Genomic DNA, 25,832 nt, shown 5'->3' with positions numbered 1-25,832 from the left:
GACGCGACAGACACCGGAATGTAAGTATGAAGTGTTTGTTTTTTTTACATTTACACTGGTAACCAGGGTAAACATCGGGTTACTAAGCGCGGCCCTGCGCTTAGTAACCCGATGTTTACCCTGGTTACCAGTGAAGACATCGCTGAATCGGCGTCACACACGCCGATTCAGCGATGTCTGCGGGAGATCCAGCGACGAAATAAAGTCCTGGACTTTCTGCTCCGACCAACGATGTCACAGCAGAATCCAGATCGCTGCTGCGTGTCAAACACAACGATATCGCTATCCAGGACGCTGCAACGTCACGGATCGCTAGCGATATCGTTGTGAAGTTGGTCAGTGTGAAGGTACCATAAGGGATCTTTTCCATTTGCGAGAAACACGTCCGTGTCTCGCATGTGAAAACCAAGCTCTGGCGCCGGCACTTGGGAGCGGAGCGTGCAGCTCCATCAGTTGCTATGCGGCCGCACGCTCCGCTCTGGAGTGCCAGCGCCAGAGCTTGGTTTTCACATGGGAGACACGGACGTGTTTCTCGCAAATGGAAAAGATCCCTTAGGGTACCTTCACACTGACCAACTTCACAACGATATCGCTAGCGTTCCGTGACATGACTTGCAAATGGAAAAGAGCCCTAATGTAAAGACTTGTGGACAGGTATGCTGCTGTGTTTTTTAATCAGTTTATTCTATCTTTGGAAACCCACTTAATGGAGAATTGTCATCACAGAACAGGTTCGCTAGGATCTGCTATTGCTTTCTGCTTGGTGTGGATTTGATTATTAGGATTCCCACTGATTCTCTAAATAGGGAGACGTTAGATCAGCGCCCCAGCTCCTTCAAGGATCATCCTTGCACAGAAGCTCCCTTGGCCAAAGGCTGTGCATGGAACTTCAACATCGCCAATTCATTCCCTGCAAAAATATGACCTGACCAATCTGCTGTTCACTTTCATTATCAGGATAATTATCTGACATTTATCATTCAGGCTGCAAACATCATCAGACTGATTGTAGGCGCACGTGACAGTGGAACTGAACCCTTGGCGAGCACAACTACCGTTATTCTCCGTTTGGAAGATGGGAATAATAACATGCCTGTGATCATCGGCAACAAAGTGAGTATTAACCATAATATATATACTATTATTTAACAGATGGTGTGATCCTATTTTTGCATTTTCTTTTTCCAATCAAAATCCGTCGACAAATTTGTGCTGATTTAATCAAATAATAAAATCTTTATAGGGGTCAGATCTGTGCTTCACTAACAGGGCTACGTTACCCTCAAATTTTGTACGTTGAACAATGTATTTATGACTCGTGAAGAATCAAGTGGGAGTGTCTGCTGTATGGAAAATGCATGTTGTCCAACCCCACCAGCTTTCATTAATATCCCCTAAATCTTTGGCCAGCTATGGGAACAATTTGCAGCCATGACTGGGTCTGTTCCTGTGCATAGCAGATAAGAGCGAGGGCTGCCTGCTATCCACATGCATTTGTCTGGTCCGTAAAATGCTCCGGTGGTAAAATAGAAATGTAACATTTCGTTATTGGTCCATGTGAACAGTCGCTGGTGTTCACAAGCTTACTGGTTTTTACTGGATCAGTGTGATGTTCACAAATAATTGTAGCAAAAAATGGTCCTTTATATTTACACTAAGGACAGAAGACATTAGCTCACTTTTCTCATTCAGATGTCATGTTATTTCACGTACAATAAAAACAGACCAAGTTTCATAAGCAATTTTCATTTGAACATCATCAGAGCTTCATCAGCTTTTGGGCGCAGTCAGACGGCCTCATTACTCGCGTGAGGATCTCATCGTAATCCTCGGCCTGGCTGTTGGCTCTCCTGACTTGTGTGACAGCTACGCAGAAATACACGCTGTCACACTCGGATCAAGAGAGCCGACGGCCAGTCCTAGAATTGTGATGCAATTGTCTTCTGTGTTATACAGCCGTCTGACTGCACCTTTTCTCTGATGAGGGAAAAAAAATGTTTCCCAGCTTATCCTAGCGATCATTGTATGAAAAATGGATAGCATCTGAGTGCTGTGTGATTTTTTTTTTTTCTTTTTTTTCAGACCTATAGACTTGCTTTGTCGATATTGATGAGATACTTGGATCAATATCAGACAAGTCTACAATATTGCATGGACCACCTGGTCCGAGGAAAAAAATCAAACATGTGAATTACGCCATAGATTATCATAGGTGCAAGTTGCATCTGTGAAATCATGGATAGCACTTGTGTGAGATAAACGTATGTCTGAATGAGGCCTTAGGTTGAGTTCAGATGGCTGTATTTTCTGTCTGTATAGTCAATGGACAGCACACTGACAGACTGGGGAGCCAAGGGCCCACCAGTAACCCACTCCAGGGCTCTACTTTTCAGCTACATACAAATATGACATTATCCTCATTCACAAAATATCATAGCAATAAACTGGGTCAATTGTTAAATTAATAAGATGTTGCCTTTCCCTGTAAATGGTGGTGAATCAAGTGTTCTGATCATATAAGTAGGCAGCGGCCCATTCCTCCACAGGGGCCCACGGGAGAAGATTCTCCTTTTCTCCCGTGGGCCAGTCCAAGCCTGCACTAACCCATTGTGAACAAACACAGGGACCCAGCAATAGGTCAGTTATGTCCAGTGTCCGGATACCATCCATGTGCTGTCCAATTTTCTTGTTTTTGATAGTAAAAGCTTGGGAAAACTTCTTGTACATGAAAAAATAAATAAATGATGAACCCTGATAGTAAAACTGACACCCTGACCAAACACGAAACACTGATAAAAATCAGGTACAAAACACTGGTGGAAATCTGTCAGTTTTTTTGCATATGAAATAAAAATCACTGATGTCTGAATGAGCCTTTATGAACACGATCTGGTATCCTTTACGACTACATTCTCACGATGAGTATTTGGTGAGTGCTTGATGATGCAGATTTTCTGCATATATTAGGTAGATTAGATTATTATTTTTTTTAGTTTAGTTTTTGAGTGCATTTTTTTGCGCTTTTAACTCTGCAGTTTGTCTTTTTTTTGGAGGAGGGGTATGTCAATAAAGCTGCTATGTTTTTAATACTTCCTAGTATTTGGCTTTCACACAACTTTATTAATAGTCATGTGTTGATTAAATATGTTTTTAGTGTGTTTCTGCAAGGTTAGGCATGTGCGTTTTTTACCTGCAGATTTTCCATATCTGATATAAGTCTATCTGAAAAATCCACACATTAAACCTAGTGTAACCTCAAGAGGAATTGACATGTTTTGGATTTCAAAAATGCACCCCAGACTAGTTTGCGTGAAGTTAAAAAAGGACAGTGGGCAAAAGATTTCTATAAATCCCATCCACTTTGCTGGAACTGTAACTATGTTACTATGAGAGGCCTGGATGTCTTCCTGGAGCAGAACAATATTGTATCATACAATTATTAGGTTCTGTAGAAGGACGTAGATCTGGGGATTTATTATGATGGAATATAGGCTGAACTGGATGGACAAATGTCTTTTTTCGGCCTTACTAACTATGTTACTATGTTACTATGATTAAAACCACATCTCTTGATAGGACATGCTAAAATGTAAAAATTTCTCATCATGCTGCCAAGCAGAGAAATTTTTGGCAATTTGTGGAAGTTATTTTTTTTTTTTTAAATTTAAAGAAATTAATGTGGAATGAATATTTGACTTCTGTAAATAAATATCAGAGCTGCAGTCTCCATATGTGTCCCATCTTTGTTTTCAGTTTGAGGTGTCTGTTCCGGAAGGGGTAGTCAAAAATGATATCTTTCGGTTAAAAGTAGAAGACAAGGATACACCAAAGACACCTGCTTGGAGAGCAAAGTACAAGATCTTATCTGGGAATGAGAATCAAAATTACAACCTGACAACAGATCCGGAAACCAATGAAGGAATTCTCAGTATTGTATCGGTAAGGATCTGCAGGGTCTCTATTTCTAGGGTGTAAAGACCGCCATACATCTTAGATTACAGTCAACAAAACCTGATAATTTTGGTAAGCGACCTGCCATCTCCTGTATATAGGATCCTCCTAACTGATCCCTGACAGATAATGTCAGGGTTGGGAAGGGTTAGGCAACTGTAAAAGATTATTGCCAGCTTTAGAAGTTTTCACCTATCCATCGGATCAGTGAGGTCCACAGAACAGAGCTCAGGAGAATCCCCTTCTGAATGGAGTGGTGGCCAGATATGTACACCACTGCTACATTAATTCTCTATGGGATTGTTGGAAAAAGCTGAGCACTATACTCTTCCAGTCTTATAGAGAATGAATGGAACAGTGGAGCAAATTGCCATCCAACGTTTCTTCCAGTCGCCCCATCTCTTAAAGCCCTGTTCTATTGGATGGTGGGGTCCTAGCAGTTGGCCCCTCACCAATCAACAAGTTATCGGCTTCTCTGTGGATGGGTAATAACGTCTAAAGTTGGGAATAAACCTTTAATTGATGAACTTTTATATTTGGTTGTATACTTTTACATAAACTTTAGCTAAATTATTTTGGCCCAGGGAAGGATAACATTTTCTGTTCGAGTTAGAGCTAGCAGTTGGACATGGGTCCTGATGCTAACATCACTTTGCCACATTTGACAATGATATCTTGGTTGATGAGGCCCTGTTGCAGGTTGTTGCTCTTCTGCCTTCATCATAGATGAGACATTAATTTTGGGTGACTTATCAAGGAAAGACCAAACAACTGTGATTTATTTTCTGAACAAAAGTGGTATAAAAGAACTGATGCCGCGCTTAAGGATATATCACTACTGGAAGGGCGTATATGCACAATAAAACACGGGATGAAATCCCCCACCGGTGCTCATGTTGTGCGCCCAGATTGCTGAGCGGCGATCCTGATTAGCAGGTACTGGGGAAAGAAGTGGGGTGATCCCTGATGAACAAGGACTGAGCTCCTTCGAAATGCATCGGTAACCTTCTTGAACCCGCTGCCCTGTAGCCTCTGTGACGTCACACGCTAGGCACTCTTGTCGGCCATCTTTCCTGTCTGTATCCAGGGACGCCACCCGCCGCGGTGTTTCCAGACTCCACGCCGACTCACCACCACCCCGCTTGGCTGCGGCTGCTGCCTGCCCACTTCTTTCCCCAGTACCTGCTCATCAGGATCGCCGCTCAGCAATCTTGACAGGCGATCCACGCATCTGATAGCTCTTTGCACCTACCATGTTACGGAAACCTGGTGAGTCAGACCAGAGCTATTAGTGCTAGACATCGTGTTTGTACATATGGTATATCTACTCTCCACACTGCACAGTATTTACAGGGCAGATCTATTCTGGGCGCACAACAGGAGCACCGGTGGGGGATTTCATCTCGTGTTTTATTGTGCGTATACACCCTTCCAGTAGTGATATCTCCTTAAGCGCGGCATCAGTTCTTTTATACCACTTTTGTTCACAATATATTACAGCCTTGGCACCAGGCTGTCCTGATCCCAGCTGCTAAGGATACTATTCAGTTTGCGAGCGCTGGTGTTTTTCCTTTTACATAGCCGTGAGTTATTTTCTATTTTGTTTTTCCGTATGACTAGAAATACACATGCAGTATTTTGATCAAAAGCAAAAGTGGATCCAACTGGAAGGTGAAGTTTATGTCCTTGCTTAAAGGTACTTGGTCAGCAGGTTTTTGATATGTAATTTGAGAGCAGAATGATGTAGGGGCTGAGACCCCCTTTCAAAAAATGTGCCACTTTCTGGATTGTGTGTTGCTGTTTCAATAAAATCAATGTTTTATCAGCAGGAGATTATCACTGCAGGACTAGGCATCTTGTGCCATGCAGTCCTCCTGCTCTGTGTAACCCCGCCCCACCACTGATTAGCGGCTTTCAATCAATATTCAGTGGACACAGAAAGCTGACAATCAGTGGTGTGGGCTGGGTTATACAGGGCTCAGCGATCTGAGCACTGCTAGATCTATAGCAGAAATAAGTCTTTGTTTCAAAATGACAGCATGCAGTATAACAAGTGAAACATCTCTGGAATCAGGGTCACAGCCCCTACATCATGCTGCTCTCAGATTACATGGAAAACAAATTCTAACAGATTCCCTTCAATATTTTCCATTCCTTTTGAATCCATTGCTTACTTTCGCTCTAAAAATTACATATTTGATTCAAGCCTTTTAGTATAGTCACATGTATTGTGGCAGATTTGGCACAGAAACTTCTCCAACTATTCATCCGATTGAGGCCTTCCGAAATCCTCGCACATGTAGATTTATATTTGCCATTAATCTTCTGCCTTTCAATATTCCACTATAGTACAATTCTTCACCGTGGTAATATTTAATGAGAAATTAACACCTGAACATTCACAACTTTTTGTCTGCTTTTCAGCCTCTGGATTTTGAAGGAACTCCCACAAAAATTGTCGTAATATCGGTAGAGAATGAAGAACCTTTCTACACGTGTAAAAATGGCAAACTCGAGATCGAGAAAACAGTAGTCCGGAGCAGCGTAAATGTCAGTATTAATGTAATAGACTCCAATGATGCTCCCATTTTCTCTCCTACGAGTAAAACAATCCGAGAAAAAGAAGGTCTGAAGCCGGGTAGCGTCCTGGGAACGTTCAACGCAACCGATCCGGATAAAGTGCCAAATAAAATCAGGTATCTACAGTCTGCCATTATTCTGCTGATTGCTGCTGCCTTATAACATCCAGTTCTTTTTTAGTTTATTATCTTTTTCCAGGAGGAACAACACAGAAATATTTTATGGAGGATTAAACTGACATGGGGGAAAGGGTTTTTTCTGTTGTAATAATTAAAGGGTTTTTCAGAGCTTTGATATTGGTTTTCGCATCGCATTGTACAGTAGTGAGAATTGCTGCATATATTGGTCAAACATTATCCGCAGTACCAAGCACCACCATTATCAAGTGTGTGGCGCTGTGTCCAGTATACAGAACGTGGCACTTGCTGGGTATTCTTCAGGCAGTTAAATAGCAGGGGTGCTGGAACCAGGTTCATACATGGTATCACATCAGTAATAAATAATCCATTGTAAAATTTCCTTGGAAAATTGTGTATGGACTTCATAGGAGATTGGTAATTAAAGTATTACAATCTATTGTAAAGCGACCAAGCATCCACAGGTTGAAGTCTTCTAATGCAACAAGTAAAAATAAAATAAAATATATATATACACCGGTATTTTAAAAATTACACCATTTCGAAAGCAGAGCGCAATCTAACACACAAAAAAATTACCTTTATAAGTTTGATGTCACCGCATGGTACAAAACTAATAAAATATAAATATATTTATCCATACAGTTAACACCAAAAAAAGAAAAATATTGCAAAAAAGACAGATTTGCACATTTTTGGTCACGTCGTCACCAAAGAAAAAAAAACCTGAAACGTCGTACAGACACCAATAAAACTGCAGCTTGCCCAGAAAACAGAATTTTAAATGTCTTTCAAATTTCCTTTTTTTTAAGCAGCAAAGCAAGGAAGAAAAAATAAAAATGATTCAAATTTGGTATCATCATAACTATAAACCTATATACAAAGTTACCAGGTAATTACAGAAAAATAGAAAATTATATATATATATATATATATATATATATACACACATACATACACGCACACTTCACAAAATTAGAATATTATTAAAAAGTGATTTTTTTTTTCAGTTCTTCAGTGCAAAAAGTGAATCTCATATATTAGATAAATTCATTACAAACAGAGTGATCTATTTCAAGTGTTTATTACTGTTAATATTGATGATTATGGCTTACAGCCAATGAAAACCAAAAAGTCATTATCTCAGTAAATTAGAATACTTTATAACACCACCTTGAAAAAATGATTTTAAAATCCGAAATGTTGGCCTACTGAAATGTATGTTCAGTAAATGCACTCAATACTTGGTCGTGGCTCCTTTTACATCAATTTCTGCATCAATGCGGCGTGACATGGAGGCGATCAGTGATGGTTGGGGAGCCAAGTCATATGCTTGTTTACGTCCACTGTGTTTTATCAAGACCAAAGTCCGCGCAGCCGTGTGCCAGGAAATTTTGGAGCACTTCATGCTTCCCTCTGCAGACAAGCTTTTTAGAGCCATAATCATCAACATTAACAGAAATAAATACTTGAAATAGATCATTCTGTAATGACTCTATATATGAGTTTCACTTTTTGTATTGAAGAACTGAAATAAATTAACTTTTTGATGATATTCTAATTTAGTGAGATGCACCTGTATATATACGGTACGTTTTTTTTCAATCAGCTTCACTAAAAAGCTGAACATTTTTTCCCCTACATTTTGCAGTATATTATATGGTAAAATCACTAGAGCTCCACATCATTTTCAAGGAGGGGTTAAAGAATTGTTGAGCATAGTGGTAGATAATGGGATAAGCAAAAGGCAGGTAGACGGGACAAATACCCAGCAAAGCTTCTTGTCTAGTGACCCAGCACTGGGGGTTGCATTAGTCTACACTCTTGCCAGTTGACTACTATTGATCAATAATTTCGGTGATCTGTTTTGATTGACAGGTATAGAATCGCTGAGGATCCTGCTGGGTGGATGACCATAGATGAAAATACGGGACTTCTTACAACAACTCAAGAGCTGGACAGAGAATCTCCTTACGTTAACCAGACCTTGTACAAAGTGGTTGTGTATGCTGTAGATGATGGTGAGGACGCCCCTATGGTGGGGTCTGTGCAATTTCCTTTCTTTATTTTTGCATAAATAGTCATGTATATAAATATAGTATAAGCTTTCCATTGGTTTGTTCTCCTATTGATTACTGCTGTCCAGTGGGGCTACCTTCTGAGCGGTGCCAATGGCGTCGTGTCTGCACTTAGCTGCATGCACAATCAGCAGACATTAGACACATGTTTAATTGTAACATCATTAGTGCCATCATCACTTACCGGTGGCGGACCTGGAAGCGGTCAGCTATTCAATCTAACATCTTCATACGCCTGCGCCCTCGACTTGGCTGAGCGTGCATGTTTTTTCAAACAGGAGCAGAAAGTAGAATCTCTGGTGGTGGCTTATCTTCCCTGAAACTCTGCATGTCTTAACCTTCTTTATTCCGGCATCATCTGTTGGTGGAGAGTTGGAATCCCCTGTATAAGGCCGGTTTCACACATCAGTGGCTCCGATACGTGAGGTGACAGTTTCCTCACGTACCGGAGCCACTGACACACGTAGACACAGTGAAATCAATGCATCTGTGCAGATGTCATTGATTTTTTGCGGACCGTGTCTCCGTATGCCAAACACGGAGACATGTCAGTGTTCGTGGGAGCGCATGAATTACACGGACCCATTAAAGTCAATGGGTCCGTGTAAAACACGTACCACACACGGACGTTGTCCTTGTGCAGTCCGTGTGCCGTGCAGGAGACAGCGCTACTGTAAGCGCTGTCCCCCCCACTGGTGCTGAAGCCGCGATTCATATCCTCCCTGCAGCAGCGTTTCCTGTAGAGAAGATATGAATAATCATGTTTAAAATAAAGATCCATGACCCCACCTCCCTCCCACACCCTGAGCGCCCCCCCGCTGTTATTAAAATACTCACCCGGCTCCCTCACTGGCTGGTGCTGCTTTCTGTCCTGGCCACACCTTCTGCTGTATGAGCGGTCACGTGGGGCCGCTCATTTACAGTAATGAATATGCGGCTCCACCCCGATGCCGGGACCATCGGTGAAGCTGCGTGAGACGTCAGTAGGTGAGAATATTGCGATTTTTTTTTTTTTTTTTAATTATTTTTCACATTATATCTTGTTACTATTGATGCTGCATAGGTAGCATCAATAGTAAAAAGAGAAAGAGAGCAAGTGAGAATTTCCCTGACGGGAAATTCTTCCACGCATGCTTAGTTTGAAAAGACTGGACGAGTCGCTGGATTCCTGCTTTTCACAGGCAGCGACGAACCTGCGTCCATAGGCTTCCATTGTAGCCAGTGACGGGCAGCGCAGGATGCGTCACTGACCGATTTTCCGACGTGCAGAAAAAACGTTCCTCTGAACGTTTTCTCTGCCCGACGGTCCGTTTTTTTATGCAGGATCCAGTGCATGACGGATTAAACGGATGGCCATCCATCACAATCCGTCGCTAATACAAGTCTATGAGAAAATGCAAATTTTTTTGCAAGATCTTGCATACTCAAAAAACGATGGACTGTGACGGGAGCTGAAAGACGGAAGTGTGAAAGAGGCCTTAGGCTACTTTCACACTTGCATCGGTACGGGTCCGTCGCTATGCGTCGGGCCGACGTACGTTGTGAAATTTGTGCACAACGTAGGCAGCGGATGCAGTTTTTCAACGCATCCGCTGCCCATTCTTAAGTCCGGTGAGGAGGGGGCGGAGTTTCGGCCACGCATGCACAGTAGAAAATGGCGGAGGCGACGGACAAAAAAAGTTCACTTGAACGTTTTTTGGTGCCGACAGTCCACCAAAACACGACGGATCCGTTGCACTACGGACGCGACGTGTGGCCATCCGTCGCTAATACAAGTCTATGGGCAAAAAACGCATCCTGCGGGCAGTTTTGCAGGATCCGTTTTTTTCCCCAAACAATGGATTGCGACGGATTAAAAAAAACGCTAGTGTGAAAGTAGATGCAGTCTACTACATCTGAGTGTCAGCCTCCTGTAGGTGTACACTCCCAAAAATGATACATGTCAGAGCTCACGTTCACTGCCGTCACCATCACAGTCTATGGCCCTGTCGGCACAAACGTCCAAACCATGTTTTGTGGGGGTTTCGGACCTAAACGCAACTGGGGCCATTGACAGGGTGCAAAAACGCAATGTGAAAGCACCCTTAGGTGTACTGGTCATAGTCTGTGCCCTGGGCACTAGAGCGGGAGAAAGCTGGAGGAATCGCAGCAACTGGCGGAGACAGTAGGTCATCCCAACAGTGTCAGAGAGCTGGAGACAGACTGTGACTGCTCCTAGGAGATGGCTGCCAGGCAGAGTGACCAGGTACAGAAAGACTGTACAGCACAGAAGGAATCTGGCACCTGGTCCTGCCCCATACAGATCACATGTGCAAGCTGCAGAGGAGGACAAGAGGACAGCAGAAAGAATCGGCCTGGGGTCCATCACCTGTTACTGCGAGTATTCAGAGACTGATTATTGCCTTTGTTCCTTGTTAAGAAACTTTAACTTTATCCGTGCTACTGTGCTCCGATCCTCTCGCATGCAGTCCAATGTTTCACACGCACCCATAGACTTGTATGGGTGCAAGTGAGCTGAATCTCACTGCCAGTCGCAGCATGCTGCAATTGTTTTCTCATGCCAGATCGGTGTAAGAAAATAATCACAGATGTCATCTGCCCCATAGAATAAGACTGGGCCGAGTGCTATGTGATGTTTTATCGGAAAGTACTTTGCCGTGTTAGACGGTAGTGTGATACGTAAACCATTGAGCCACTACAGGACAGACTAGCAAACATCCAATTCGACTGTTCAGTCGTATTGGATGAGAAAGATGGTCTGCCACACTTGTCCATGAGCTAGTGTTGCAGCTCCACTACATTCAGTTCACCATACACGACCCTGTCCATGGACAAGAATGGGGTTGTTTTTGGAAAATAAGGGTACCTTGTTAATCTAACTTCTTACACAGTCATCTTGGGTTTTGATTCACACCCCTCCTATCAACTGGTTTTTATTTCTAATATAGGTGTCCCTCCAGCAACTGGAACTGGTACTGTTCTCCTCTACCTGTCTGACGTCAATGACAACACCCCACAGTTGGTCGCGCCGTTCTTACAGCGATGCGAGAAGGACAGCAAGATGCCAATTATTGTCGAGGCTACAGACAAAGATCTGGATCCATATTCTGGACCCTTCAAGTTTGAAATCCCGGCAGATCATTCCAGAAGTGTGAAGGAAGTCTGGGATGTCAATCAGAACTCTGGTAAGTCCGGTCCTGAGCTTAGTGTCTGTACAGTGCTGAATTTAATGGGATTTACCACCAAATACGTAAAATAGCTCTCTTCCTCAAGGAAGACCACTATAATGCCACTTGTAGGTGATGATTTTAGGGATACACTGCTTTCTGAGCAAATATTGTCTTCGTATTTAATTTCTTGTGGTATTATTTATTTGCTGCAGACAAATCTGTTGAAATCCTAATGCGGAAAAGCCTCCCTAAGGGAAACTACACCATCCCCCTGGACATTTATGACCGACAGGGATCTTCCAGCGCACAAGTCCTCAATTTACGGGTGTGCAGCTGTCCAGATGGAGCGAGTTGTGAGAAGTTGGATCCGGCCTCACATAACATGGGCCCTGGGGCTATTGGGGCCATTATTGGTGCTGTGCTCTTGTTCCTATGTAAGCCTATAATCAGTTATTTGCTTATTTCATTTTCCTGCTGCTCGTATCGACCCCACGTTTCACAACATAATCACACATTTTAATAGGAAGCCAATTGTGGTTCGCTCAGACAAAATTATTAAGGCTACGTACCACGCTGAGCTTTTGATGTTGCAGATTTTCTTAACTTATTATTTAAATTCGGTTACTTGATTGTTTTTATTGAGTTTTTTTTTAAACTTGTGTTTTTATTGCATTTGTGATGCTATGCTGCTTTGTTTTTGAAACTTACTGGTATTTGGCTTCAACAAAACTTTATTGTTAGTCATCTGCTGATCACACGCATTTTGCATTCGTTTCTGTGGCATGCATGTGCGTTTTTTTACTTGCAGATTTTCCACATCTAATGCAAGTCTATGGGAAAATCTGCACATAAAACTTAGCGTACTTGCAAGAGAAATTAAAATGTAGCGGACTTGAAATTGCCCAAAGCAAGTCAGTTCACACTGAGCAAAAAAAGCACAGTGGGCATGAGATGTCTATAAAGCCACGTGCACACGTTCAGTATTTAATCAGTATTTTACCTCAGTATTCGGTCAGTGTTTTACCTCAGTATTTAGGCTATGGGCACACTTTGGGGATTCTCTGCGGATCCACAGCGTTTTTTTGCGGTGCAGAAACGCTGCATTTCCGCAATTGATTTACAGTACAATGTAAATCAATGAGAAAAAAAAATGCTGTGCACACTTTGCGGAAAATCCACTGCGGAAACGCAGCAGTTTAAAAGAAGTAGCATGTCACTTCTTTTTTTGTGAATCGGCAGCGTTTTTGTCCCCATTCCATTATAGAAAACCGCAGGGGTAAAAAAAACGCAGCAAATCCGCAAGAAAACGCACAAAAAACGCTGCGGAACCGCACAAAAAACGCGACAAATCCGCAGGTGCGTTTTCTGCCAGGAGAGGCAGAATCCGCACCAGAAATTCCTAAGGCTAATCCGCAACGTGTGCACATAGCCTTAAACAGTATTTTACCTCAGTATTCGGTCAGTGTTTTACCTCAGGATTTGTACGCCAAAACCAGGAGTGGGTGATAAATACAGAAGTGGTGACGTGTTTCTATTATACTTTTCCTCTGATTGTTCCCCTCCTGAGGTAAGAGACTCAACAAATACTCAGTGTGTGCATGTGGCCGAAGACTACGCATTTTTGATGCAGCGAAAATACGTAGCGTCAAAAACCCAGCCAGCAAATTCATCATAATTTATGCCGAAAAAGTCACATAAATTATGACATACCGGTAAATATAATCCAGTGGCACACATTAAGAGGGGCGCACATCTAATAACAAATTAGGGACATCTTACCCAAGCGCACCCTTCATTAAGACTTGGGTACAATACACCTTGTTGAATGCGGACCTTGCAGTGGAGAACTTCCAAACTCCAGACTGTAGGATTTAGGCTAAGTTCACACAGGGCGTTTTTGCTGCCTTTTTATGCTAATTTTCAGCTGTTTTTTACAGTACCAGCAAAGACTATGAGATTTCAGAAGTCTCATGCACACAGCTTGTTTTTTTTGTCATCAGTATTTTGTGCTTTGCATGGTTTTTGGACATAGAGCATGTCACTTTTTTCAGTGTTTTTCACCCATTGACTTTAATGGGTGATTAAAAAAACACGGAAAAACGCACCAAAAATTCAGGTATCATGTTTTGCAGCGTTTTTGTGCTAAAACTTAATTCTTTGGAACAGGACTTTTTTTTTCAATACTAAACTTTGTTAGCATGCACAAGAGACAAATCTAGCATGCCAAAACCGCAGCAAAACCATGCTTTTTTATGTAGCTTCTTTCCTGCCACGAGGTCAGGTTTTGCTGCAGAAAAAAATGCTGAACAAACGCCTAGTGTGAACTTACTCTTAAAATGAGGATCCCAATGCTGCGTGTTTCCTCTTGTGCTTTGTGACTATACTTTTCTTTTTTTTCTAGTGGCATTATGTTTGCTTATGTGCTTCCTCTGTGGCGCTGGTGGAAAGAATCTTCATAAGATCCCTGGAAGTGATGAAGGCAATCAAACCTTGATCCAGTATAATGAGGAGGGGGGAAGTGTGCTATCTCAGGTAAGCTGCACAACCATGACACCAGGGGGCGCTGTGCAAGTGTCAATTATAATGCAGGCCCCAAATCTTGGAAAAGAAAATACAAAGCATATCATGTGATTACTCTCATAACATAATGTGACCACTAGGTGGCACTGTATTACATTTTCATCTCACCACCAGATGGCATATAGCAGGCCCTGATTCACTAACACATGCCAAGGCCATGTGGATTTATAAGCCAAGTTTAATAAAATGACCGTGCAGTAACATTACTTGTACCAGGCATCGAAGGTGTACGCGTGGTAATCTCAAATATTAAAGACTAAATGGTCAAAGGTATATAATTAATGCGGGAGACTTATCTAGCTAAATGCATCAGAATTTTGATGCAATTTGCTGCAAAAAAAATTCTCGTAGGACTTGCACACTATTTATTATGTGTTTTATACCCTTTCTGTGCCGAGTGGCTTAGCGGTGATAGAACGGTAGTCATTACATTTATATGAATGTGTAGCAGAACAGCAACAGGACACCCCGATTTACTATTCCCAAATATTGCAGAATATTTTTTTTCTTGAACTTCATTAATATAAATGGAAATATGTCCTATTATTAATGCTCTATTCTTTATATACCATCAGGCGTCCCCAGCTGTTCTCCTGGTTAATGGAAATGGAAATATGGATCTTGGCGTAAAGGTAACATTATGCCACTTTTGTAAACGTCATAGACCCGATTCATCAAAGCAATTTAGGAAAATTCTGAGGCAAGCTGCTTTGAACAGTCGCAAAAATGTTGCTCTTTTTGGCCTTTTCACTCCAGGGTCTCCCAACTCTGCCTAAATGGGTGGATCTGGGGTTGAGACACTGCCGGGGGGTAAAACCAGAGGTCGTATAAATCATAATGAGCTGTGGCATTCTCTATGCCAGAAATCTTACTCCTAAATCCGCTTAATGAATATGGAGCATCTGACTTCAACACGTCCTCTCATCGCTGGTGTTGATGAATTGGGGTCTCGGCTCAATGTTTTTGGCCTCATGTTTCAGCTGTAAGGACACAGTCCTGCACCATTCTCTTCCATATGTCTTAGTACTTGCCGTATCACTTGGACCGCGACGAGAGCCAAGACCTACATAGGTCCAGTAAAGACCCCATACTCCTTTATGGCACTACTATTTTGAACAGGGATGTGCTATTGCCTTACATGAGACCTTACTAGGAGCGTCCCATGTTGGAATCATTACCTGCTATACTTATTAGATTGTATTCACACCTGTCAGTTCTTTAAGTACAAGCTAAGGTTCAGTGTACACTGAAGAAGCAAAGCTGCAAGGTAAAGCATGGTTGAGGGAAAATTTAAATGGGTTGTGGCAACTTCTTAAACTGTAAACACAAGGAGCTTTGCAATTTACGTCTTATTAAAAATGTTCTTTGTTCTCAAGAATTGAGGGGTTTTTTTTTTCATTTTTTTTGTCTACTGCTCATTTCCAAGGTTACTGGACACTTCTGCAGTCTTTCAGAGGTGGCCGGTTTCCTAGGCAAGGAGTGCGCATTTGCAAGCTTTTTTTATATAGCTTGTAAACGTGGGGCTGAAGCTGACCGGATTGCTTCACTGATACGTAGTTTTGACCAGTGGCTACCATGCCACTAATCCGAACTGTCAGTTTTCAGGAGCACACCGTTCCCTGGCAAGCAGGAAGCAGGGGAGACCTGTGCTTCTGAAGATAGATGATAAGACGGCCAATAAGCTTAGACAAGGCTTGAGGTGGCTTTACCTTAGTACTGATTAAAAGTTGCTAAACATGTAAGCAAGCGAGCATTACCCATAGGAATACCTTGTAATGCCGATCACTTTAGACAACCATTATGTTCCCTAATTGCAGGAAAAAGAAGCAGTGGGACGAACCCTCTCGAGCACACTACAGAGGCCTCCGTATCCATCATGGGAAACAGTGAGTGTCTAGCAGATTGGTATTTTACCACTTCACAAGTCATAGACCACACTTATAACAAATGTCACTCTGTCTTGCATTAGGATGGAGTTGGGCGATCCCCCATATCACGGACACCTCATCAGTCCTGGGAAATGGTGAGTGTGACCTGGCATCAGCAAATAGCTGGCTTGTGCACTGTTCCTCCAAATAATACCATTTACATAAGATCATGTTCTCTTCTATTGCATTGTACTTGTGGGTGCAGTGGGTGCCTCAGAGCTGCTGATCCTGCTTTTATGGGAAGCTGCAGTATACAGTAGCTTTCCAATTTCTAATCATTGTTTAGCTATTTGATTCAACACATACGATTATTATGTAGATATAGTTCTTCTCTAAATGTCTACCCCCTTCTGAAATCCAAGTCATGTTTAATACTGTAGAAAAGGAGAAAGCCTTACGTATATACTGGTCTGATAGCTGCTACTGGCAATTATGTGGCTTCCGCTGATGTCAGGTCGACAGATCTGCGGCTTCTCTTCAACTCTGCTTTGTTGACTGGGTGTGACTGCCGACGTGATACTGATTGACAGCTGGCTCCCCGCTGCCTAACTGCGGGAAGCCAGATGTCAGTCAGCGTGATGTCAGCTGTCACTCCCTGTCGACAGCAGCCCAGAAGAACAAGAAGAACTGCTCTGTTGACGTGAAGTAGCTTAATCTCTGGCGTACTGTAAAGCAGGCAGGTTGGTGCCTTTCTCTGTTAGCAACTACCTGCCTTTTAGTTTTTAGGCCCATAGAACAAGAAAAAAAATTGTCCTAGGCAATCCCTGTAGGTACTTAAAAAAAAAAAAACCCATCCGTAGCCCCGAGTTGCATTCACAGTTCTGCTGGTTGCTATTACTACAGTCGAATAGTTACCGTAAATTGGTTTTTCAGTCATATGGTAAGGAGCAACGCCCAACACGCTTACCAATCTAAGATTGAGGACCCATCTTGAAAATAAATAATTAATATCATATGACGGTATAGCCTCTTTAAGTAAATGAGATGACTTATACTTTGGGAAACATGTTTGATTTCTTATCACCAGGATGGAGCTGGACTTTTAAGATCTGCCTCTAAGCGAACAGGGCAAAATCCATCCTGGGCACAGGTAAGCTTCAGTAATGACTGGTGGATATTAAAGGGTGAAAGACATTTTAAAAAAAAATCATGGATCATGATGAGCAATTCTCCAATGTGAATGGTTTACCCATAAGCAGATGAAAGCATATAATAATTCAAAGGAGGATTAGTCTTAAATGACTGACTACCCCCTATATGTCTAGTCTGACTTGATAATGGATCTATAAAGGATGCATAAGGTGCAGCAAAATTTTATGATGTAATTTAAGGGGAAAAGTGCCTGTTCTGTATAGCTGTATATTCGTGTCACCATCTCTGATGGACTCAGGGACTCACTATGGCTTTAAAGACAATCTGTCACCAGGTTTCTCTTTCCTAATCTGAGGGCAGCATAACATAGGGGCAGAAACCATAATTACCGCACTGGATCACTTACTGGGCTTCTTGCTGCAATTTTGATGATTCACTTTCTGCTGCAGCTCTGTTAGTCTTCACATTGAAGAGCTCTTATAGTCCCACCTCTACTAATGATTAACAGCTTTCTGCCTACGCTGTGCATTGACAGAAGGAAGCTGCCATTTATATGAAGGACTACATAACGAGATCATCACTAAGAATATTAGCAGAGCTGCAGCAGATATACACTGTGTGCAGAATTATTAGGCAAGTTGTATTTTAGAGGATTATTTTTATTACTAGATGGTGGCCCGATTCTAACGCATCGGGTATTCTAGAATATGCATGCCCACGTAGTGTATTGCACAGCCATGTAGTATATTGCCCAGCCACGTAGTATATTGCCCAGCCACGTAGTATATTGCACAGCCATGTAGTATATTGCACAGCCATGTAGTATATTGCACAGCCATGTAGTATATTGCCCAGTCACGTAGTATATTGCCCAGCCACGTAGTATATTGCCCAGCCACGTAGTATATTGCACAGCCACGTAGTATATTGCACAGCCCACATAGTATATTGCCCAGCCATGTAGTATATTGCCCAGTCACGTAGTATATTGCCCAGTCACGTAGTATATTGCCCAGTCACGTAGTCTATTGCCCAGCCACGTAGTATATTGCCCAGTCACATAGTATATTGCCCAGTCACGTAGTATATTGCCCAGTCACGTAGTATATTGCCCAGCCACGTAGTATATTGCCCAGTCACGTAGTATATTGCTCAGTCACGTAGTATATTGCCCAGCCACGTAGTATATTGCCCAGTTACGTAGTATATTGCCTAGTGACGTAGTATATTGCCCAGCCATTTAGTATATTGCCCAGTGACGTAGTATATTGCCCAGTGACGTAGTATACAGCACAGAGCCACGTAGTATATTGGCCAGTCACGTAGTATATTGCCCAGCTACTTAGTATATTGCACAGCCACGTAGTATATTGCCCAGTTACGTAGTATATTGCCTAGTGACGTAGTATATTGCCCAGCCATGTAGTATATTGCCCAGTGACGTAGTATATTGCCAAGTGATGTAGTATACAGCACAGAGCCACGTAGTATATTGCACAGCGACGTAGTATACAGCACAGAGCCACGTAGTATATTGCCCAGTGACGTAGTATATTGCACAGCGAAGTAGTATACAGCACAGAGCCACGTAGTATATTGCACAGCGAAGTAGTATACAGCACAGAGCCACGTAGTATATTGGCCAGTCACGTAGTATATTGCCCAGCCAGGTTTGTCACAGGTTAAAAAATAAAAAATACATGTAAAGAAGCTGCGGAGACACCATCACGTGTTTCTCGACGCAAGCAGTGAATAGTCAGGCCTTTCCCCGGGAAGGAACAACCACGGGAAGGGCAGCATCCTATGAAGGAAAGCCACCTATGCCAAGCATGGTATCCATCCACAGACAGCTGTTTCGGGGTTTTGCCCCTCATCAGTGTGGAGTAGGAATCTGGCTATTAGGAGCAGTGCCTAGTAAAAAGGCTATAAAGGCACAGATGATTGGCCTCGGGGAGACCAAAACATCCAACACTGCGGAGACACCATCACGTGTTTCTCAACGCAGTGATTCCAGAACACTGCCCCCATCCCTCTCCGCAGTGTTGGATGTTTTGGTCTCCCCGAGGCCAATCATCTGTGCCTTTATAGCCTTTTTACTAGGCACTGCTCCTAATAGCCAGATTCCTACTCCACACTGATGAGGGGCAAAACCCCGAAACAGCTGTCTGTGGATGGATACCATGCTTGGCATAGGTGGCTTTCCTTCATAGGATGCTGCCCTTCCCGTGGTTGTTCCTTCCCGGGGAAAGGCCTGACTATTCACTGCTTGCGTCGAGAAACACATGATGGTGTCTCCGCAGCTTCTTTACATGCATCTGCATATTTCCCATAAGGGATGGGGGCAGTGTTCTGGACGACAGGCAGTGAGTGCGGGGAGTAAGGAGCGGCCATTTTCTTCCGGACTGTGCCCGTCGCTGATTGGTCGCGGCAGCCATGACAGGCAGCTGGCAAGACCAACCAGCGAATGAATAACCGTGACAGAATGACAGACAGACAGACATAAGGACAGACGGAAGTGACTCCTAGACAATTATATAGTAGTTTGATCAACAACTATGTTCTCAATCAACCCAAAAGACACATAAATATCAAAGCTTAATATTTTTGGAAGTTGGAGTGGTTTTTTTTAGATTTGGCTATCTTAGGAGGATATCTGTTTACTGTGCAGTATTATTAGGCAACTTAATAAAAACCAAATATATTCCCATCTCACTTGTTTATTTTCACCAGGTAAACCAATATAACGGCACAAAGTTTAGAAATAAACATTTCTGATATGCAAAAACAAAACCCCCCAAAATTAGTGACCAATATAGCCACCTTTCTTTATGATGACGCTCATCAGCCTTCCATCCATAGATGCTGTCAGTTGCTTGATCTGTTTACGATCAACATTGCGTGCAGCAGCCACCACAGGCTCCCAGACACTGTTCCGAGAGGTGGACTGTTTTCCCTCCCTGTAGATCTCACATTTTATGAGGGACCACAGGTTCTCTATGGGATTCAGATCAGGTGAACAAGGGGGCCATGTCATTATTTTTTCTTCTTTAAGACCTTTACTGGCCAGCCATGCTGTGGAGTAGTTGGAGGCATGTGATGGAGCATTGACCTGCATGAAAATCATGTTTTTCTTGAACGATACCGACTTCTTCCTGTACCACTGCTTGAAGAAGTTGTCTTCCAGAAACTGGCAGTAGGTCTGGGAGTTGAGCTCCATCCTCAACCCGAAAAGGTCCCACAAGTTCATCTTTGATGATACCAGCCCATACCAGTACCCCACCTCCACCTTGCTGGCGACTGAGTCGGAGCGGAGCTCTCTGCCCTTTACTGATCCAGCCTCTGGCCCATCCATCTGGCCCATCAAGAGTCACTCTCATTTCATCAGTCCATAAAACCTTTAAAAAGTCAGTCTTAAGATATTTCTTGGCCCAGTCTTGACGTTTTATCTTATGTTTCTTGTTCAAAGGTGGTCGTTTTTCAGCCTTCCTTACCTTGGCCATGTCCCTGAGTATCGCACACCTTGTGTTTTTTGTTACTCCAGTAACGTTGCAGCGCTGAAATATGGCAAAACTGGTGGCAAATGGCATCTTTGCAGCTTCACGCTTGATTATCCTCAATTCATGGGCAGTTATTTTGTGCCTTTTTTGCCCAACACGCTTCTTGCGACCCTGTTGGCTATTTGCCATGAAACGCTTGATTGTTCGGTGAACACTCTTCAAGTTTGGCCATTTCAACACTGCTGCATCCCTCTGCAAGACATCTCACAATTTTGGACTTTTTCAGAGCCCGTCAAATCTCTCTTGTGACCCATTTTGCAAAATGAAAGGAAGTTGCCTAATAATTAAGCACACCTTATATAGGGTTTGATGTCATTAGACAACACCCCTCCTCATTACAGAGATGCACATCACCTGATTTACTTAATTGGTAGTTGGCTCTCAAGCCTGAACAGCTTGGAGTAGGACAACATGTATAAAAAGTATCGTGATCAAAATACAACTTGCCTAATAATTCTGCACACAGTGTAGTTCTGGTATCCTGTGAGTATAGTTCTGGCAAAGTACAAATAAGTTGGTATTATTGCCAAAAGCATGCAATGAGATTATTATGCGGTTAGAAGATGGAACCATTTTGTTATTTTTTCTGTGGGCATTTCTGCTTAGTAAACGGCATAAAAAAGCACCATTTTATTATTATTATACATTTTTATAGCGCCATTTATTCCATGGCGCTTTACATGTGAATACGGGGCAAATATAGACAAATACATTAAACATGAGCAGATAACAAGGCACACGAGTACATAAGGAGGGAGGACCCTGCCCGCGAGGGCTCACAGTCTGCAGGGGGTGGGTGAGGATACACTAGGAGAGGGAAGAGCTGGCTGTGCGGCTGTTCAGTAGGTTGAGGATCACTGCAGGCTGTAGGCTTGTCGGAAGAGATGAGTCTTCAGGTTCTTTTTGAAGGTTTCTATGGTAGGCGCAAGTCTGATGTGTTGGGGTAGAGAGTTCCAGAGTATGGGGGAAGCACGGGAGAAGTCTTGGATGCGGTTATGGGAAGAAGAGATGAGAGGGGAGTAGAGAAGGAGGTCTTGGGAGGACCGGAGGTTGCGTGTAGGTAGGTACCGGGAGACCATGTCACAGATGTATGGAGGAGACAGGTTGTGGATGGCTTTGTATGTCAGTGTGAGGGTTTTGAACTGGAGTCTCTGGGCGATAGGAAGCCAGTGAAGGGCTTGACACAGGGGAGAGGCTGGGGAATAGCGGGGGGACAGGTGGATTAGTCGGGCATAACCGTAATGTATGAATAAGGCCTAACATATCACCGATAAGAAGGGTGAAAAAGGATGATCTGCATAACCTGACATAAGACACCCACACATTATTTTTTGGTTTTTGTGATAGAGATGATAAAATGCAAATTTATCTCGTTACAACAAGCCAATGCTGAGCTTTACTATATTAAACAATGTATTTTAAGCAATTCCCTTTTTCACCACTAGATGTCCTTACACTAAAAGAAATGAATATTGCCAATACCTAAAGCATCTGAGTGCCTTGTAATATAGTAGTTATTGAACTATAGGCAGGTAGAAGGTAATCACTTTTGTATTTACCTTCTATGTCCTGGCTGCTTGTAAAATCCTAAAATCCTAGTATATATTTGTTACTAATTAATTTTTCACGTGTTGTTTCAATTCTAGAATAGCAAATATGTAAGGAGTGGATCCATTAAGAACAGACATGACAATGTGTTTGTAGAGAAAATTGGAGAAATGCTCAGTCAGGTAAGCAAAAATCTGGGTTACGGTTTTAGATGGGTGTACCGGATCCATCAAAACAAGTGTGACGTAAAGGAGATTCCCACCATAGGTTGACATTGCATAGTTAGTCCTGGTATGCTGGAATGCCATAGTATTACGATTGGTGAAGGTTTGACTTTTGGGAACCCAGTGATACAAAAAAAAAAGAATAAGGGTCCGTTTTTACTCTTTTTCTGTACAGCCGCCCCACCCAGCAGCCCATTGTGCAGGGAACTGCAGCACTACTCTGTTTAAGGCACTATATTAATGGCCCCAGAGTACAGCATAAATGGAAATAAACTCTGGAACAGCACTCTTGCTCCGATCTCAGAGCTGTGTCCCCCTCACCAGTCATCTGGTATAAACTTGTCCTGTGACTGCTGCAGCCCCTGATTGGCTTCAGTCTTAACTATACAGCTACAGCAAAGCCACAGGGTTTCTTCTGCTTCTTTTTCCATTTTTCATATTGATAATCCATTCATAAAATCTATGGACAGCTGTGTATTATTTGTTCTTCTGGGATGCTTATGATTATGAGCCCTAAAAACTACATCTCCAGCTCTGCTTTACGGTATACTCAAGGGAGTGGGGTTTCCCAAGAAAGGACACATCCTTTAAGAGTCTGAACTGGAAATGTGTACTCTGTCTCTTTACAAGAGGTGGATCATTATCAGTTCTCCATTATACGTGGGAAAGTTTACCTATTAAGAAAAATGTGGATTTCTCAAGATTTACAGTGGGGAAAAAAGTATTTAGTCAGCCACCAATTGTGCAACTTCTCCCACTTAAAAAGATGAGAGAGGCCTGTAATTGACATCATAGGTAGACCACAACTATGAGAGTCAAAATGAGAAAACAAATCCAGAAAATCACCTTGTCTTATTTGGCAAGGTTTACTTTTTGCAAATTATGGTGAAAAATAAGTATTTGGTCACCTAAAAACATGCAAGATTTTCGGCTCTCACAGACCTGTAACTTCTTCTTTAAGAGGCTCCTCTGTCCTCCACTCATTACCTGTAATAATGGCACCTGTTTGAACTTGTTATCAGTATAAAAGACACCTGTCCACAACCTCAAACAGTCTGACTCCAAACTCCACTATGGTGAATACCAAAGCTCTGTCGAAGGACACCATAAACAAAATTGTAGCCTGCACCAGGCTGGGAAGACTGAATCTGCAATAGCCAAGCAGCTTGGTGTGATGAAATCAACTGTGGGAGCAATAATAAGAAAATGGAAGACATAGAAGACCACTGATGGGCTCCTCGCAAGATCTCACCCTGTGGGGTCAAAATGATCACAAGAAAGGTGAAAAAAAATCCTAGAACCACACGGGGGGACCTAGTGAATGACCTGCATAGAGCTGGGACCACCATAACAAAGGCTACCATCAGTAACATACTATGCCGCCAGAGACTCAGATCCTGAAGCCAGACGTGTCCCCCTACTTAAGCCAGTACATGTCCGGGCCCGTCTGAAGTTTGCTAGAGAGAATTTGGATTATCCAGAAGAGTATTGGGAGAATGTCACATGGTCTGATGAAACCAAAGTAGAACTGTTTGGTAGAAACAAACTTATCATGTTTGGAGGAGACAGAATGCTGAGTTGCATCCAAAGAACACCTGTGAAGCATGAGAGTGGCAGCTTCATACTTTGGGGCTGTTTTTCTGCCAAGGGACCAGGATGACTGATCCATATACATGACAGAATGAATGGGGCCATGTATCGTGAGTTTTGAGTGCATCATTGAAGATGAAACGTGGTTGGGTCTTTCAGCATGATAACGATCCCATGCAAACCGCCAGGGCAATGAAGGAGTGGCTTCGTAAAAAGCATATGAAGGTCCTGGAGTGGCCTGGCCAGTCTCCAGATCTCAACCCCATAGAAAACCTTTGGAGGGAGTTGAAAGTCTGTGTTGTTCAGCGACAGGCCCAAAACATCACTGCTCTAGAGGAGATCTGCATGGAGGAATGGGCCAACATACCATCATCAGTGTGTGCCAACCTTGTGAAGACTTACAGAAAATGTTTGACCTCTCTCATTGCCAAAAAAGGATATATAACAAAATATTGAGATGAACTTTTGTTAATGACCAAATACTTATTTTCCACTATAAATCAGACAAGGTGATTTTCTGGATGTGTTTTCTCATTTTGACTCTCATAGTTGTGGTCTACCTATGATGTCAATTACAGGCCTCTCTCATCTTTTCAAGTGGGAGAACTTGCACAATTAGTGGCTGACTAAATGCTTTTTTCCCCACTGTATGTCTTTTTACATCAATTAAGGAATTTGCTCCTCAGACCTTGTGGGGGCTTCACAACACTGAAGCAGACCCCAATCAGAGGACAATAAAACATTCACACTCCTTATCTATGAACTGTTCTAATATTTATGGCCTCAACTGTTTATCAGTCTCCCATACTGATAGTTCTGCTTAACATCACTTGTCTTATCTATTACGTTATTTCTCTTATCTATTAAGTTATTTCTTTCTGGGCTGTGTTGTGTATACATATGTGATTCTTCAGATTTTGTATTAGTCTTTGCCTGATGAAGAAACCTGAGTAGTGTGGAAAGCTTGCAATTTGTTACGATCTTTTCAGTTAGCCATTAAAAGGTATCAACCACTAAGGACTCTCAATTCTAAATAGATTTCTCAGGAATAATTCATGGGATTGCAAATATCAAGGTATCATTATACAACTAGGAGGGTGATCCTACTGACAGATTCTCTTTTAAGGGTGTGAATTGTTGCTGAGATCACACAGCTCCGCTCCTTAACGGGCTGTAACGATGCGTAGGACTTTGGTGTGCACCATCAACTGCAAGTTCTTAAAAGTTAATCTGCTGTAATAAGCATTTTACTGTGTCTCCGAATATTACAGCTGCAGGGACCAGATTTGATGGCTCCAGACAGTAACTTTTTCTGCTACGTGGCATTTTTCCTAGCTCTGCACATAATTACACCTTCCACAGCCCGGCGATTATTCATTGGTAACAGAGCCAAGTTA

General features: G+C 42.5%; 1 protein-coding gene across 1 annotated transcript in view; it reads left to right on the top strand.

Annotated features, from left to right (window-relative positions):
• The window catches only part of CDH26 (cadherin 26), a 122,874-nt gene that overhangs the window by 91,546 nt on the left and 5,496 nt on the right, over positions 1–25,832 (top strand). Inside the window, exons 7-18 of the mRNA XM_069751210.1 lie at positions 985–1,113; positions 3,754–3,939; positions 6,376–6,647; positions 8,547–8,689; positions 11,695–11,931; positions 12,129–12,350; positions 14,318–14,448; positions 15,072–15,128; positions 16,314–16,382; positions 16,466–16,519; positions 17,452–17,514; positions 22,720–22,803. Of these exons, the coding sequence (XP_069607311.1) occupies positions 985–1,113; positions 3,754–3,939; positions 6,376–6,647; positions 8,547–8,689; positions 11,695–11,931; positions 12,129–12,350; positions 14,318–14,448; positions 15,072–15,128; positions 16,314–16,382; positions 16,466–16,519; positions 17,452–17,514; positions 22,720–22,803 (1,647 nt within the window). The remainder of the gene's footprint in view (positions 1–984; positions 1,114–3,753; positions 3,940–6,375; positions 6,648–8,546; positions 8,690–11,694; positions 11,932–12,128; positions 12,351–14,317; positions 14,449–15,071; positions 15,129–16,313; positions 16,383–16,465; positions 16,520–17,451; positions 17,515–22,719; positions 22,804–25,832) is intronic.

Source organism: Ranitomeya imitator, chromosome 2 (genome assembly GCF_032444005.1).
Source record: "Ranitomeya imitator isolate aRanImi1 chromosome 2, aRanImi1.pri, whole genome shotgun sequence".
NCBI classification, from domain to species: domain Eukaryota; kingdom Metazoa; phylum Chordata; class Amphibia; order Anura; family Dendrobatidae; genus Ranitomeya; species Ranitomeya imitator.
The sequence above is the reverse complement of the archived record's forward strand: the minus strand, read 5'-3'. Positions and strand labels throughout refer to the sequence as shown.